The 16367-nt window shown below is 39.2% G+C and overlaps 1 protein-coding gene across 3 annotated transcripts in view; it reads right to left on the minus strand.

Moving 5' to 3' along the window:
- Positions 1-768: 768 nt before the first annotated feature.
- The window catches only part of CD80 (CD80 molecule), a 28565-nt gene continuing 12966 nt past the window's right edge, over positions 769-16367 (minus strand). For 2 of the 3 annotated variants that reach the window (XM_024995021.2, XM_024994968.2), the window contains exons 5-8: positions 13401-13682; positions 7066-7176; positions 5758-5866; positions 769-3132 (exon numbers count right to left, since the gene is read on the minus strand). In XM_024995021.2, coding sequence (XP_024850789.1) covers positions 5796-5866; positions 7066-7176; positions 13401-13682 — 464 coding nt within the window. In that variant the 3' untranslated portion in view covers positions 769-3132; positions 5758-5795. 3 annotated transcript variants of the gene reach the window in all.

Consider the following 16367-nt stretch of genomic DNA (forward strand, 5'->3'; position numbering starts at 1 on the left):
TCTTGAGAGTCCCTTGGACTGCAAGGAGATCCAACCAGTCCATTCTGAAGGAGATCAGCCCTGGGATTTCTTTGGAAGGAATGATGCTAAAGCTGAAACTCCAGTACCTTGGCCACCTCATGTGAAGAGTTGACTCATTGGAAAAGACTCTGATGCTGGGAGGGATTGGGGGCAGGAGGAGAAGGGGACGACAGAGGATGAGATGGCTGGATGGCATCGCTGACTCGATGGACGTGAGTCTGAGTGAACTCCGGGAGTTGGTGATGGACAGGGAGGCTTGGTGTGCTGCGATTCATGGGGTCGCAAAGAGTCGGACACGACTGAGCGACTGATCTCTGATCTGTAGACCTCTTAGTTCCTACTCTGACAACACGGTTGTTCCCATGAGCAGTGTTTGTGAAGCAGCCTGTAGTAGTGGCTAAAGCTGTAGGCTCCGGAGGCAGACCACAGGCTTCGAATCTCAGCCCTGAGGCCTCCATGTGACTTAGAGCCAACCCATTTTACTTTAGGTCTCAAGTTTTCTCATCTGTTAAACAGTATGTATCTCAGAATAGATACTAAGTGAAATGATGTGTGTAAGACATAGCACAGTACTGTGGCACACAGGACATTGTCTAACAACAGATATTAGCAGTTAAAAGGATATGAGAACCTCTGCACCAGCATAATCATCCCATTCATAAATTGCCGACAAATTGGCAGTTTATTGTTTTATTCATGCCCATGTATAGATTAAATCCTCCAAATGGAAATTATAAAATTAGATGGTTGGTTTTAAAATAATTTTATTAATAAAGTAAAATATAACTCCTTTAACACATTTATTAAATGTAATAAGCAATAATTTACTATAACTTATTTAAAGTACAAATAAGCTGTCTCTTAGGTTTGTACTGACTCTTACTTTTTTTTAATCATGTCCAAGGATTATGACTCTTAATGAAGCAATTCCTGGGCTTTTTTTTTTTTATTATTGTTTATCTTCTTTAAATTCTCGTAAGTCTACTACCTTTATTTTCTTCTGTAATTTTGTTCTGTAAGCAACCATTTAAAAGTGTATCCCTGTTTCTCAGACTGTATAGAATAATCTGATCTTTAAAGCTACTGAAATGAAACGCTTTAAATCTTGCCACATTTGAGAAACTTGGTCAAACTCTTGCTGTCCAACTCCAGATTTTCAAATGAGAATGTCTAATTGACCAGGTCCACTCCTGGTTCAGTGAGCATGGAAGGCAATTTCAGAGAAAGAGAAGTCATAAGTTAAGTCATGTAAGAACAGCAGTTGGCCACTTCTTTCTTTTCAATTCTCTGATGTCAGGGGGATCCAGAAATACCGCAGAGAAAAAGCCACTTTAGGGATCTGAGGAAGCCCCATGGAATGCTATTTTCATTACATCAATCAATTTCTGCTAAAGACAGCTTACTCTTTAGTACATACACAATGAAACTATCTCATTTTAAATGAGAACCTTCTCATAAAGATTTTACAAATGAGATTAAACTAGCATAAAGCCATTTAAGGAGAGTATCAGTCCAATGTGAACCAAACATTACCACTCTCCAACCTTAATAGTGTGTTGGGGTGTACAGTAAGTCCCCTACATAGGAACGAATTCCGTTCTAAGAGTGTGTTCGTAAGTCCAACAAACTTAGCTTAGGTACCCAGCTGACAGAATTGGCTGTATACTGCTACTTTTACACTTGCTTCTGGACATCCTGAAATAAAGATCCTGTACTATTGTACTCTATATAGTACTGTAAAGTACACAAAAGCGCAGTCACTTGTAGAGAATGCATGTGACAATGTACACCAGACACATGAACTGACTTACATGATTGGACATGCGAATGCGCGTTCACAATTTTGAAAGTTTGCAACTTGTTAATAAGTGCAAACAGAATGACTTTATTTTTTGTTTTGTGAAGTAAATCATATTTACCAGGTCATAGGTCAAACAATAGATTTTGCTGAATTTTTTTTTTATAGGAACAACTGAAAAATCAATACTAAAGTCCAAATGAATGCTTTTTGATAATTCCTTGGGAAAAAGTTGGTAAGCTTTTGTATACAATACAATATTTACTTTTACATACAAAGCAAATATTGTATTAGAGAACAAGAACATAACAATATTCTTAATACACAGTGCCAATCTTTGTGGTTAAGACTGAGGCTATCAATAAACTGTTAAGGAGAAAAATGCAAATTTCCCTAAGAAAAGATTTAGAGAAAGTTGTGTAAGTGTGCAAAACACACTTTTTTCTATTTAAAATTTATGATCTAACCAATAACTTGTTCTAGAAGGTAACTACAAACGAAACAGCTCATAAGTTCACTTTTGAATTAAAAATTGGCACAATACCTATTTTGTTACTTCGAAGAATTTTAAAAGAATTAAAATTTATTTTTAGTTAACATTTCACAACTTGGGAGTTCGTATGTAAGGGACTTACTGTATAAGTCACTCATCCTCCATGTCAGAGGAATTCAGTTTTAGATGGATCTACTTTCTCCTGAACCTGGTTGAGAAGTGGGAAAGCCAAAAAGGAGAACATAGTGAGAATAAAGTCCTGGCTAAATACCAGTAATATTTCCATTGTCTTCTAGGTGTACTTAAAACAGACTTCCCATACATTAACATTAGATTTCTTTTGACAGCATGACATCCTCCATTCCTTCATCACACTAAGTCTCTTGAGATGGACCTAACTGACACTGAATAAATTCTGTTTCCAGAAGCACTGTGACGGATAGTGTGTGTACACACACAAACCAGTCAGTAGTACAGAGCCTGATTTGTGAAGGAAAAGAACACCAGAGCCAGAGCACCAAATCTGGGTTCTGGTCCTGACCTTTATAATTCAGGTCACCACACAGGACTTCGAGATCCTTGTTATTACTAAGTGGTTTTCACTAATGTCTCTTCCAGGCCTAAAGAATTCCATGTTTCCAAATCCTTGGGCAAGGTCACCAGAACTACTTCTGTCCCCATCATACTCTTCTAGTCACTTTCAGTAAAGCCACTGGAGTGAAGGGGCTCCTAGAGAACAGATACAGGAAGGTCGAGGTGGGATAATCCTGGCTGTTTGCAGAAGCACCAGAAAGAGGCCAATCTCAGATGGAGGTAGGACCTGAAGAAAACATTAAAAAAAATTTTTTTATTTTTTTATTGCAAGGGTATTCCCAGCTTGAGGTACCATTATAGATACTGATCTTGATGGCTAAATGACATAAAGGCAGGTCCAAAGTATGAGAGAATTTAGGACAGGTCTGACGAATTTTACTACAGGAAATATTGAAGTATTATGCACCAGCAGTCACCAACCATCCAAACATTATCGATAAAGGTGCTCACTCAGCTATGTGTGGGACAAACAAAGGTGTATCAGGCATGCTTGCTCTTCTCAGTTAGCCTACAATTTGGTAAAGTAAGACACATGAAAATAAACCCAGGGTGGAGAGTGATGTGCCCAAGAGAGCACAACAATAGAGGTCACAGGCAGAGCTGCTTGAACTGGACAGCATGGCCACAGAAGACGTGTAGGGGATTGGGTTCCTGGCTGCCTTCAGCTGACTGAGCAGAAAACTTTTAAGATGGAAGGAAAGTCAGGGAAATGCAAGGTAATTGCAGAACTCAGGGGAACATCCTGGGAAGGGCATCCTGGGGAATGAGTAAGTTGTAAAGAAAGCAGAATTGGAAGCTGAGAGACTGCTGTGGGGGAAATACACATAGGCTGCTATGGAACCATGAAAGGAACCGGAGCTTGATGTCCAGTTCGGGTTCTGGTTTTGCTCTTTATCTGTCTGACTTCAGGCAAATCACTCAACGTCTGGGAGGCTTGAGTTTCTCTCCATAAAACAGATCTTGCTCATAAGAGATTTTTATAAGATGAAATAATGCTTTTGTAAAGAAAACTAAGATCATGGCATCCAGTCCCATCACTTCATGGCAAATAGATGGGGAATCTGGGAACTTATTTTTTTGGGCTCCAAAATCACTGCAGATGGTGACTGCAGCCATGAAATTAAGACACTTGCTCCTTGGAAGAAAAGCTATGACCAACCTAGACAGCATATTAAAAAGCAGAGATATTACTTTGCCAACAAAGGCCCGTCCAGTCAAAGCTATGGTTTTCCCAATAGTCATGTATGGATGTGAGAGTTGGACTATAAAGAAAACTCAGCGCCAAAGAGTTGATGCTTTTGAACTGTGGTGTTGGAGAAGACTCTTGAGAATCCCTTGGACTGCAAGGAGATCCAACCAGTCAATCCTAAAGGTAATCAGTCCTGAATATTCATTGGAAGGACTGATGCTAAAGCTGAAGCTCCAATACTTTTGTCACCTGATTTGAAGAACTGACTCTTTGGAAAAGACCCTGCTGCTAGGAAAGATTGAAAGCAGGAGGAGAAGGGGATGACAGAGGATGAGATGGTTGGATGGCATCACCGACTCAGTGGACATGAGTTTGAGTAAGCTCTGGGAGCTGGTGATGGACAGGGAAGCTTGGCATCCTGCAGTCCATGGGGTCACAAAGAGTTGGACACGACTGAGTAACTGAACTGAAAGCATAACCTGCTCTGTAAGTCTTAGGTGTTAGAGCTCATTTTTTTTCTTTTTAAAAGGAACTCTGCAGAGTCTGATTTTTATATGCAGCTGTTACCCTAACTTTCACAAGTCAAAACTGAACTGTTTATGGAGACTGTAAACCATCCTGGTCCTGATATCAGTCTCTTGGATTCTAATGTCCCAATATTTCTCTTAAAAGACCTGGGGATTTTAGAATAGTGCAAATTGGGCTTCCTCAGAGCCCAAAATTGGAGCTTCCCTGGTGGCTCAGATGGTAAAAAATCTTGGAATGCAGGAGACCCAGGCTCAATCCCTGGGTTGGGAAGATCCCCTGGAGAAGGAAATGGCAACCCACTCCAGTATTCTTGTCTGGAAAATCCCATGGACAGAGGAGCCTGGCTGGCTATAGTCCATGGGGTCACAAAGAGCGATTAACACTTATAATAGTGTTACTCATAAAAGCTGATTCTGGGTTAGGCTCCCTTAACATCCTTGAATGAACAGTAATTACTCCATCATATATATTTAGAATCAGATCAAATCTAAAGTCTTGGACACCATTTATTGACATTTAGTGTGTCCACGTGTGCTCCTGGAAACTGCCATGTGAAGGACGATAGAAACAACTGAGGATGTTTACACTGAGGAGATAACTGGAATATGGAAAGTAAGCTCTGAAGCCTTGCCTGTAGACACTGGAGTCTCTTCTGTTCTTAAGTGAGAAAATGACCCAAAGAGGTAATTCTTTGTGAAAATGACACTATGCTTGGGTCAGTGGGATGACTCTCTTAGTAAGAGGCAGACAGACCAATGAGATGTTACTGAATTAGTACAGAGCTACCCCACTCTGTGTCCCAGTGCTGAGGGATATAGGGAAGAAGGAAAGATGAGAATAAGGAGTTAGCCCAGAAATAGTACATGTGTTTGACAGATACTAAAAGACACTGAGTTGACTGAAAAGAGGGGAACATTTTAAGATGGCAGAATGGCACGACAAAGGAAAAGGTTACACTAAGCAAATTTTATGTGAGGAGAAAGAAGAGATGTGCCAACCACCTGTTGAGAGTACTCTGAGGATTTTGAGAAGGTGGTAGTTGGTAAAGGATCTTAGGTTTGGTCCTGAGAGGAAGAAAACCCTGTGTTCACAAGCCATAAGATCTCACACATCCCACATTGGCAGAGAAGGTACCTCCAGGCGTTTTGGTCAGCTTGATCCTTCCACAGATTCTATGGAGACTGAGAGCAACTTTGCATTTCCACTTCATTCTCCCTTCTCTGTCTGCGTATTGCAGCATTTCCTTGAAGACAAGTGCAAGCAATAAAAATCTAGATAGGTAATCATTCCTTAAATCACGCCTATGTATTTTGGCAAAACTTCAGCAGGCTTAGAACTATAGCAGTGGTTCTCAACCCCGGGTTTCCACCACCACCCCCGCTGGGGGATACGTGCAATACTTTGAGACATCTTGGTTGTCACAACTGGGCCAAGAGGTGCTATTGTAATATAGTGAGAGGAGGCCAGGGATGCTGCTAAATATCGCAATGCACAGAACAAACAATTATCCAGCCCTCAAAGTCAATGTACTAAGGATGAAAAACTGTAAACTAGAGGGTAGGGCTGGAAAACTAGAAACTTCCTTGAGCCCACCAGACCTCTTTATACTCGTGGCATAAGTTGTTCATAACAAAAAGTCTCTAGTGACTTCCTCGAGCCTTGATTTTTTTGTGTGCTGGAAGTTGGAAAAGTCAGCAGACGTTGATTTTCCAATTTGCTCTGTATAAAATTTCTGCTCCAAGAAAGCTTGGTGTTCCTTCATGGTGACTATAGCCTTAACACTGGCCTAGCAGCTCCTCTTCATTTAATTACAGAGATTGAGTATAGCATATGTGTAAGGCCAAAGATTTAGATTCATAGGAAAAAGATATCCCAAATATCTCTTCTTTCCTCAACCACTCCTGATCTTTCATAAAAAATAAATTCTGAAGAACTGAGAGTTGGTAAAATCACCTGTAGTGATATAATTACTCAAATACATCTCATTAGTGCATCTTACCCTCCTCCATGAAAATGATTCTTGCCCCTAAACCTTGTCATTCTTGCCTTTCCTCCAATTCCAAATCAAAGATTAGACTATCACTTTGCATCAGATATGTTATCAATTTAGTTAGCAAGCCTCAGTATCTCTAAGAAAATACAGAGTTGGGGGAAGATAAAAGGACTAAGCTAGAATGTGCTTGAGGTCAGTGATTTCTCATCTGTTGAACTCCAGTGCCTAGTAGAGTGCCAGGCACATAGTAGGTGTCCAAGAAATATCTGTGCAGGGAATGAACAGAACCTGCTGAGACAAGTAAAGGAGACACTAAAGTTTCCATAGATTTGCTCCAAAAAGAATAAAATAGGCTTAAAAGTTGAGAAGTTGAGAGAGATGCTGACCCGTCCTGATAAGAGGTTGGGTGTCCAGAATTGAGATCATTACCAGAGTACAATATTACTTACTGCAGGTCAGGCATGTTAGTATAACTGCAATGATCACAGAAATCCCAAATGCTGAGACTGGGATAATAATGGTCCAGGTCAGGTGCTGATTAGCAGAAGGGGTTGGTTTGGCTGTTGAGGGAAAAGAACAGTGTCAGCTCTAATGTGTTTCCAACTGCTCTAATGTGTCCAACTGATACCCTTCATGCCCCTTATAATGACACAACTGTAAAGCATTTTTCACTACTTTGCCTGGTCACCTCTCCAAAATGCAGCTTCTGTCATTTTTCTTGCATAACTCTAATCAGACACATACTTATGGGCAACTAATATCAGATGTCAGATATAGATATTGAATGTGAAAAAGAAAATTTAAATGTTTGCATTTACTGAATTAAGTTGGCACAAAGAAAAGATTCTCAGGAGAGCCTTTACAAACTATTTTAGGGACTCCCCTGGATGCCCAGTGGTTAAGACTTTGCGCTTGCAAAGCTGGGGGTGTGGGTTCAATCCCTGGTCAGGGAACTAATCGTGCATGCTGTGTGTTGTAGCCAAATAAACAAATACCAGAGCTTAATAAGCAATTTTTAAAAATAAATAAAAGTAGAAAAATAAATAGAAGTATTTCTATAGCTGATATTACTATGTACTGCTACTAATAGTTGATGTTGTGTTCTAGATGTACCTTCTAGATTTTCCTTCTCCAGCTCTGTCACGCCTTCTCCCTTTTAGGGTGTCCTCTTTAACGCACATACACATACACATACACACCTCACAATAGCTGCCTAAAACTACAGAAGTCACTTTGCATTCATTTTCAGATAACACCTTTTTCATCATTCAGCCTAGAACTTCTGGAAGAATAGAAGAGACCTAGCAAAGAACCAAGCATGGCTGTCGCTTAGTGGTAGGTAGGATCATCCTGGAGGAGAGCTCTGCAAACTGGCTCTCATCTGTAGAACACAGGGAACAGAAAGAAGAGGGGGCACACGAAGAAGGATGTGGGTGGGAGGACAAAGGTGTATGTGTCAGTCCTCCACTCAGGAGCAGCAGCTACACCATTTATTCTTCAACTCCTTTAAGGAATAGTTAGCACCAACATCTGGACAAAGGGCAGAGACACTAAAGGAATACTAGCAGCTCATCCTCCTCTGATTTCCCCGGAATGGCTCATCAATAAATACTGAACATTTATTAATACTAAAGTACTTGATTCTCCAGAGAAGGCAATGGCAACCCACTCCAGTACTCTTGCCTGGAAAATCCCATGGACAGAGGAGCCTGGTAGGCTGCAGTCCATGGGTCGCTAAGAGTCGGATATGACTGAACGACTTCACTTTGACTTTTCACTTTCATGCATTGGAGAAGGAAATGGCAACCCATTCCAGTGTTCTTGCCTGGAGAATCCCAGGGACGGGGGAGCCTGGTGGGCTGCCATCTACGGGGTTGCACAGAGTCGGACACAACTGAAGTGACTTAGCATACTTGATTCTCATTTTTCTGATTATACACCTTGGGGATAAATTTTGGTCTTTAGCTTATTGGATTTCTCATCAGCATTCAGTCCCGTTGACACTTTTCCTCCTGGGACTTCTGTGACACCACATTCATCTGTTTCTGTTTGTTGTGATTCAGTTTTGTTCATCAGCTCTTCTTCCTCTTTTTATTCTTTAACTTGTCCCCATGGTTCCATCTGTGGTCCCATTCTCTCACTAGCCCTGGTAATCATGGGCGATCTTAGCCACACCTGAGGTTGGAAACACCAGCTGATTTCTAAGTCTGTATATCATATTTCTGATCTCACTTCTGAGCCCCAAATTTGTATTTCCAACTGCTAACTAGATGGTTGGATGCCAGCCTCTCCATTTGATTAAAATTGAACTCAGCATATGTATTCTTTCTAAAGTGTATCTACCACCTGCATTCTCCCATTTCAGTTAATGGCAACACCATCAGTGACCAAGGGAAGGCTTGCCTTCGTGCTCACTGCTCAGTAGCTCCCACTGACTTTCTGTTCTGTACTGAGACTATCTCTGCAACTGATTCCTTTTCTCCAAATCTCTTGCAGGAATTAGTTCAGGTTTTTCTGATCTCCAACCAAGTAGCCTTTATGGTCTCTTTGCCTCTGGTGTTCTAGGCTCAAATAATTCCTATACATTCTGCCACAGTGATCATTATAAAATGTACATTTGACCATAGAGCACCCACTACTTGAAAACTAGGGTAAGTTGTTTTTCTATTTTTCTCTAAAACACCCAATTGCATAGAGATATCCAGTGGTTACCAGAGTTGGCCTCTGCAGACCAAAATGACACCCAAAATAACAAAGAAGCTCTTGCTGTTATCCTGGGAGTCTAGATGTTTCACAGGGTTCCTCTCAGAGGTCACTCCTCATCCATTCTCAAGCCTCACTCAGCCTAGAAGAAGGTAAGTGTTTAAGAGAAAGGAGGAATCAGTAACAGCAATCCCACTCTTTCGTGATGCCTATTAGGAACCTGGCACTACTCCATGGGGAAGACCCAAAATCCCGGATGTATAGTTGTGTGAGGACATTTGCACATATAGCTCATAAGACAGCCTGAGTAGGTCTCCCTGATTCACCCCTTATACACACACACACATCCCTATGTGTTCCAGTACGTCAAGGGTTAACAAATTGGGTGGGCCCAGGCTAAAAGAGCCACAGACCCAATCTGCTTAATTAATAAATTTGGGGTTAATAGTGGGTATTTAAATAGTAGAGCTTTGCTCACATCCATTCAAAATTGCTATCAACTATACACTAATTTGACTTCCCTGGTGGTTCAGATGGTAAAGCATCTGCCTACAATGCAGGAGACCCGGGTTCAATCCCTGGGTCGGGAAGATCCTCTGGAGAAAGAAATAGCAACCCACTCCAGTACTCTTGCCTGGAAAATCCCATGGATGGAAGAGCCTGGGAGGCTACAGCCCACGGGGTCACAAAGAGTCCGGACACAACTGAGTGACTTCACTTTCTTTCACTATATACGCTAATTTACGTTTGTTTATGCAGTCACCCCTTGACACCCCACAAATGCTTTATTTGCTTCTGACTCTGAATGACATTTGCAGTCCAGTTGAAGTATTTAAAGCTGTCTGACCATAAAGACAACACTGGCACCTAGCAAGATGCTTGCTTTGTGACAACTGCTTAATGAAGACTGAATTGAAAAAAAAAAAAAGATAGCCAGACGGAATGAGTAAACAGTTAATTCTGTCTCCACAAGTCATTGTGAATGTAGACCAAAGAGGACAAAGAGCTAGTATTTTTAATTATTCTGAAAAGGGATACTGCTCATCTTTAGCATGAAGAAAGAGTTGAGAAAAGACAAATCAGAGAAAAGATGATAAAGCTGGGCAGTCTAAATCATCTTTAAAGAATAGATCTATCCTTTTATTTAAAGGACTACAATCTATTTCCTTTAAGTCAATGAACTACCATGCATAGGCCAAATCTGGCTTACCACCTATTTTTTTAAATAAAATTTTGTTGGAACACAGCTATGTCCTTCATTTATGTCTTGTCTATGGCTGTTTTCATGTTATAACAGAACTGAGTTGTTGCTAGAGACTATGACCTGTAAAGAATATTTGCTATCTGGCCCTTTTCTGAAAATTTTTGTTAACCGTTGCCTCAGAATATCATACAGTCCCAAATAAAATATAATTGACTCTGTACTTATTAACTTCTACCTTAATCATGATGATCTAAAATTGATTAATTATATATCAATAAAATGACAATGCTGAATTAATAAACTATATGATTCAAACTTAATTTTTATAAGCTTTTTTCAGATACATGAAATATGATAGAGATGAGTTTGGACAATTAATAAAATCATATCAATAAGATTTGGTTTGTATCTGAACTAATTTTGTATCATGTTCCAACAAAATTTGGTTTGTATCTGAACTAATTTTTGCCCCAAATTTTATCTCCTTACCTATTAAGGAAAACAATCCACTCAAGATGGAAAGACCTAGAGTTAATCTTACCTAAGATGAACTAGTAGACCATCTAAAATATCTCTACTACAAGCAAAGGTAAGTGGAAGATATAAGATACACTATACATAAGATCAATATATTATACACAATATATTGTTTTTTACTGTGCAGCCACAAAACATACTGTTACAAGGGGTTGGGGGGTGGACAGAGGCCTGGTAATGCTCCATATAATCAGTCAAATATGCTGGAAATGTATTTCAAGTATATGAGTTCTTCTGTAATAACCCATTGTGGATTTAATATGCATACATTTATGTAAGCCCTACTTTTTCCATTTTATATTTTCATATGATTTCACCTCTTGGGGAAAGAAAATTATATAAGTTTACTACATGTGGGGCAAATATTTGGGCATGGTTTTGGTCAAAAATGACCACTTTTTTCAAGCATTGTCCTCTAGTAGTTTGTCATTCACTTTCTTTGCCAGGCTTGGTTCTGAGTGAACAAGTATTTCTTAAAAAGCACATTCACCCTCAAAGGACAATGATTTGACATTATGGGACCATCATGGGAAGGGGGCTCCCAAAATGAAAGTGCCACAAAGAGAAACATAGATCAATGGAACAAAATGGAAAGCCCAGAGATAAATCCACGCACCTATGGACACCTTATCTTTGACAAAGGAGGCAAGAATATACAATGGAGAAAAGACAATCTCTTTAACAAGTGGTGCTGGGAAAACTGGTCAACCACTTGTAAAAGAATGAAACTAGAACACTTTCTAACACCATACACAAAAATAAAATGGATTAAAGATCTAAATGTAAGACCAAAAACTATAAAACTCCTAGAGGAAAACACAGGAAAAACACTCTCTGACATAAATCATAGCAGGATCCTCTATGACCCACCTCCCAGAGTAATGGAAATAAAAGCAAGAATAAACAAATGGGACCTAATTAAACTTAAAAGCTTTCACACAATGAGGGAAACTATAAGCAAGGTGAAAAGACAGCCTTCAGAATGGGAGAAAATAATAGCAAATGAAGCAACTGACAAACAACTAATCTCAAAAATATACAAGCAACTCCTGCAGCTCAATTCCAGAAAAATAAGTGACCCAATCAAAAAATGGGCCAAAGAACTAAACAGACATTTCTCCAAAGAAGACATACAGATGGCTAACAAACACATGAAAAGATGCTCAGCATCACTCATTATCAGAGAAATGCAAATCAAAACCACAATGAGGTACCATTTCACGCCGGTCAGAATGACTGCTATCCAAAAGTCTACAAGCAATAAATGCTGGAGAGGGTGTGGAGGAAAGGGAACCCTCTTACACTGTTGGTGGGAATGCAAACTAGTACAGCCACTATGGAGCACAGTGTGGAGATTCCTTAAAAAACTGGAAATAGAACTGCCTTTTGACCCAGCAATCCCACTGCTGGGCATACACACTGAGGAAACCAGAATTGAAAGAGACACGTGTACCCCAGTGTTCATCGCAGCACTGTTCACAATAGCCAGAACATGAAAGCAACCTAAATGTCCAGTGGCAGACGAATGGATAAGAAAGCTGTGGTACATATACACAATGGAATATTACTCAGCTTTTAAAAAGAATACATTTGAATCAGTTCTAATGAGGTGGATGAAACTGGAGCCTATTATACAGAGTGAAGTAAGCCAGAAAGAAAAGCACCAATACAGTATATTAACGCATATATATGGAATTTAGAAAGATGGTAATGATGACCCTATATGCAAGACAGCAAAAGAGACACAGATGTAAAGAACAGACTTTTGGACTCTGTGGGAGAAGGCAAGGGTGGGATGATTTGAGAGAATAGCATTGAAACATGTATATTATCATATGTGAACTAGATCACCAGTCCAGGTTCAATGCATGAGGATCAGGATGGGGAACACATGTACACCTATGGCTGATTCATGTGAATGTATAGCAAAAACCACCACAATATTGTAAAGTAATTAGCCTCCAATTAAAATAAATTTTTTAAAAAATGAAAGTGCCAAAGCCTAGAGAGCAATTTCAAAGAAAGGCACATTTTAGTGCTTTCTATAACAACAATATTATTATAATAACTTCTTAAGATGTTGACTTGACAGAACTTACTTGGATATCTAAATTTTAGAATGTTTATTAAAGAAAGTAAAATTAGTACCATTATAGTCAAACCTTGTACAGTGACCTTAATAAGTCATACTAACACTTTTATTGTTATTTTATTTGCATGTCTAAAAAATACTGCAAGTAATAGTATCAGAGTCAATATGCATAATTGTGTAATGTATCTGGCTGAGTTATTTTCTTTTTAGATTCTACCCAGCAGAAACTCTCCAGGACAATCACTTACATTCTTGCCAGTAGAAGGTCTGTGACACTGTTAAGTCTCCATACTTGACAAGACACAAGAAGCTGTGATTGCTTGTCATGTTGAAATCCAGTTCACTGCTAATCATGTAGAGCTTGGTTTCAGGATCTTGGGACAGTGTTGTGTTGGTAGCATTTAATTCTTCTCCATTTTCCAACCAGTAGAGGTGGGGCCTTGGAAAACCTCCAGAGGTTGAGCAAATTAGCCTTCTGATATTAGGAGATGGATTTCCAAGATCATTTATGGTAGGGACAGGGAAGTCAGCTGAAGAAAGAACAAGAATGTAAGTACATATCATTACATGTTTGTGTGTAATTATATTTTTAATACATAGCTTTAATAATAATAAAATATAATTTTCAACTTCCCATAAGTATTAGTAATTATGTATAACCCAAAGACTAACTTTAGTTTGAGTTGGTTATATCAATTCATTACTTTTGATGGAATGGAGGTAGGAGAGCACTTATTAAAGAACTAAATTCATGTGAATAAATATTGACATAGTGCTTGCATTTAAAAACAACATTTATTGAGCTGTTAATTTTCTTAGGTCTGGACGTTATCTCATTTTGTCTTTATAACAACCCTAGGAGGTAGGTTGTAGATCCAAAAAGGTCAAATATCAGTAATTTTGTATTATTTATCCTAATACAATGTTTCCATTTTATGAATAATCAAATTGAGGTCTAGAGAAATCACAACCAGTAAGTGGGAGAACTGAATTCAAGTTTTTCTGATACCAGAGCCTTCCCTTCCTCTGATTTCTTTTCCTTTTTTTTTTTAGAGCTTTAAACTTTGCTGTCTTATTAAAACAGTAAATAAGATTATATTGAAAAAAATGTAGCCTCAGAAAAATACCAATGGCATGGTATTAGAGATAGTTATAAACAGGCAGATTTACATACGTTTGCCTTCTTTTCCTTTCCTTTCTTTTACTTCTTTTTCTTCCTTTTCTACCTAATTTTTGAGGTATACAAACTGACCCTCTTTTATGTATCTATTTATTAATTCATACTATACTATGTACCTGGGAGCCCACCACCCAACTTGAGAACCAGAGCATTGACAATAACTTATGTAAATCTACTTGTATGGTCTTAACTTTCCTGGCCTCCTAGTTCCCACACCTGGAGTAACACTACTCTAAAGTTTGTTTGGCATTACCTTTATATTTTCAAAAGCAGTCTTTAATCAGATAGACCTCTGTTCCAATTTTATACTGTTGAGCCTATAATCTCAACCACCATACTTTACTGATCCCCTTGCTGTTTTGATACACCTAACAAGGACAGAGAGGCCTTCCTAATATTCCTCCAAAGTACTTGAGGCACTCTTTCATTTGTGTTTTTGACCCCTAATAACATGTTAAAATATACACAAAGCAAAGCATAGTGAAATGACTACAGAGGAAACAGGGAAAAACTCCACGCACCTCTTTCTCACTTATTGTGAGGCTTAAAGAATTTATACTTTTTTTAGCGTAAGTGTGGGGAACCAATCCAAATGTGGACTTCCCAGGTGGTGGGTGGTGCAGTGGTATATAATCTGCCCACCAATGCAGGAGATGCAGGAGACGGTGGATTCTGTCCCTGCGTTGGGAAGATCCCCTGGAGAAGGGAATGGTAACCCACTCCAGTATTCTTGCCTGGAAAATTCCATGGACATAGGAGCCTGATGGGCTATAGTCCATGGGGTCTCCAAGAGTCAGAGCCAACTGAGCACACACACAGGACTAATCCCCTCGTACGTCATCTCATATGTTAGTTTTCTTTTTAGAATTCAGAGCCTCACAGAGAGATGTAGTATAATGCACAGTGGTCATCAAGGGCAGGTTTTAAAACCAGTTTTGCCTTTAATCCTGGGCCAATTCCTTAACCACTTTCAGTCTTAGTTTGCTCATTGTAAGAAAGGGATTATAATACCTCCTTCCCAGTGTTGTAAGAGTTAAATGGTATCATTAACATAAATCATGTAGACCAGAGACTGACATACAGGAAGTTAGTTAGACTAATGTGAGTCTTAAACGTGTCCTCTCTTAGAGGAATTCCTTCATGTAAATCACGTTGCTGGGTGAAAGCTTCCAGGACTGGGAGAGGAGAAGTTATGACAAGTGACTATAATTGCCAAGGAAAGGAAAAACTTGGATCTAGATACAGATAGAGTCACCTTTCTTTTTTGAATTAGTCCTGTTCTTAAATTGTTTGACATTTTCTTGAGCCATTTTTAGTTGACATTATTTTCTACTCCTTTAATTTATCCTATAAGATCAAATCATTGCAATGGTAGCTAACAAGAATACTCCTTTTGTTTCTTATAATATCAGTATGTCATGTTATAACTTGGAATAACAAATCCAAGTAACACATATCCAAATTATGATTCATGTTCATTTCTGGACTTTGCTTTTCTAAGAAATATTTAACCACAAGAATGCCACTAACACCAAGGATCATATTGAAAATCATCTTTTCAAGGTCTGCCTGGACTTAAAACAGCCTAAGCTCTGTCTTCTATTCCTTCTGTAAGATGATCTGTTCCGAGTAGCAGCTCCAAAGGTTTTGCAAGACTGAACTATCAAAGAATTACTCTTTTGTATCTCATTTCAATCTTAACCCAAGTTTTCACCACTCTTAATGGGTAGAGTAAGAATATCCTACTAGGAAAGGAAAAGGTGCATATGTTTTAGAAAGGTAAAAATTTGTTAACCTAGTTAATATGTTGGGAGAAGGCCATGGCACCCCACTCCAGTACTCTTGCCTGGAAAATCCCATGGACAGAGGAGCCTGGTGGGCTGCAGTCCATGGGGTTGCTAAGAGTCGGGCACGACTGAGCGCCTTCACTTTCACTTTTCACTTTCATGCATTGGAGAAGGAAATGGCAACCCACTCCAGTGTTCTTGCCTGGAGAATCCCAGGGACAGGGGAGCCTGGGATAGTTCATAGACCC

Source organism: Bos taurus, chromosome 1, assembly GCF_002263795.3.
Source record: "Bos taurus isolate L1 Dominette 01449 registration number 42190680 breed Hereford chromosome 1, ARS-UCD2.0, whole genome shotgun sequence".
In the NCBI taxonomy this organism is placed as follows: Eukaryota; Metazoa; Chordata; class Mammalia; order Artiodactyla; family Bovidae; genus Bos; species Bos taurus.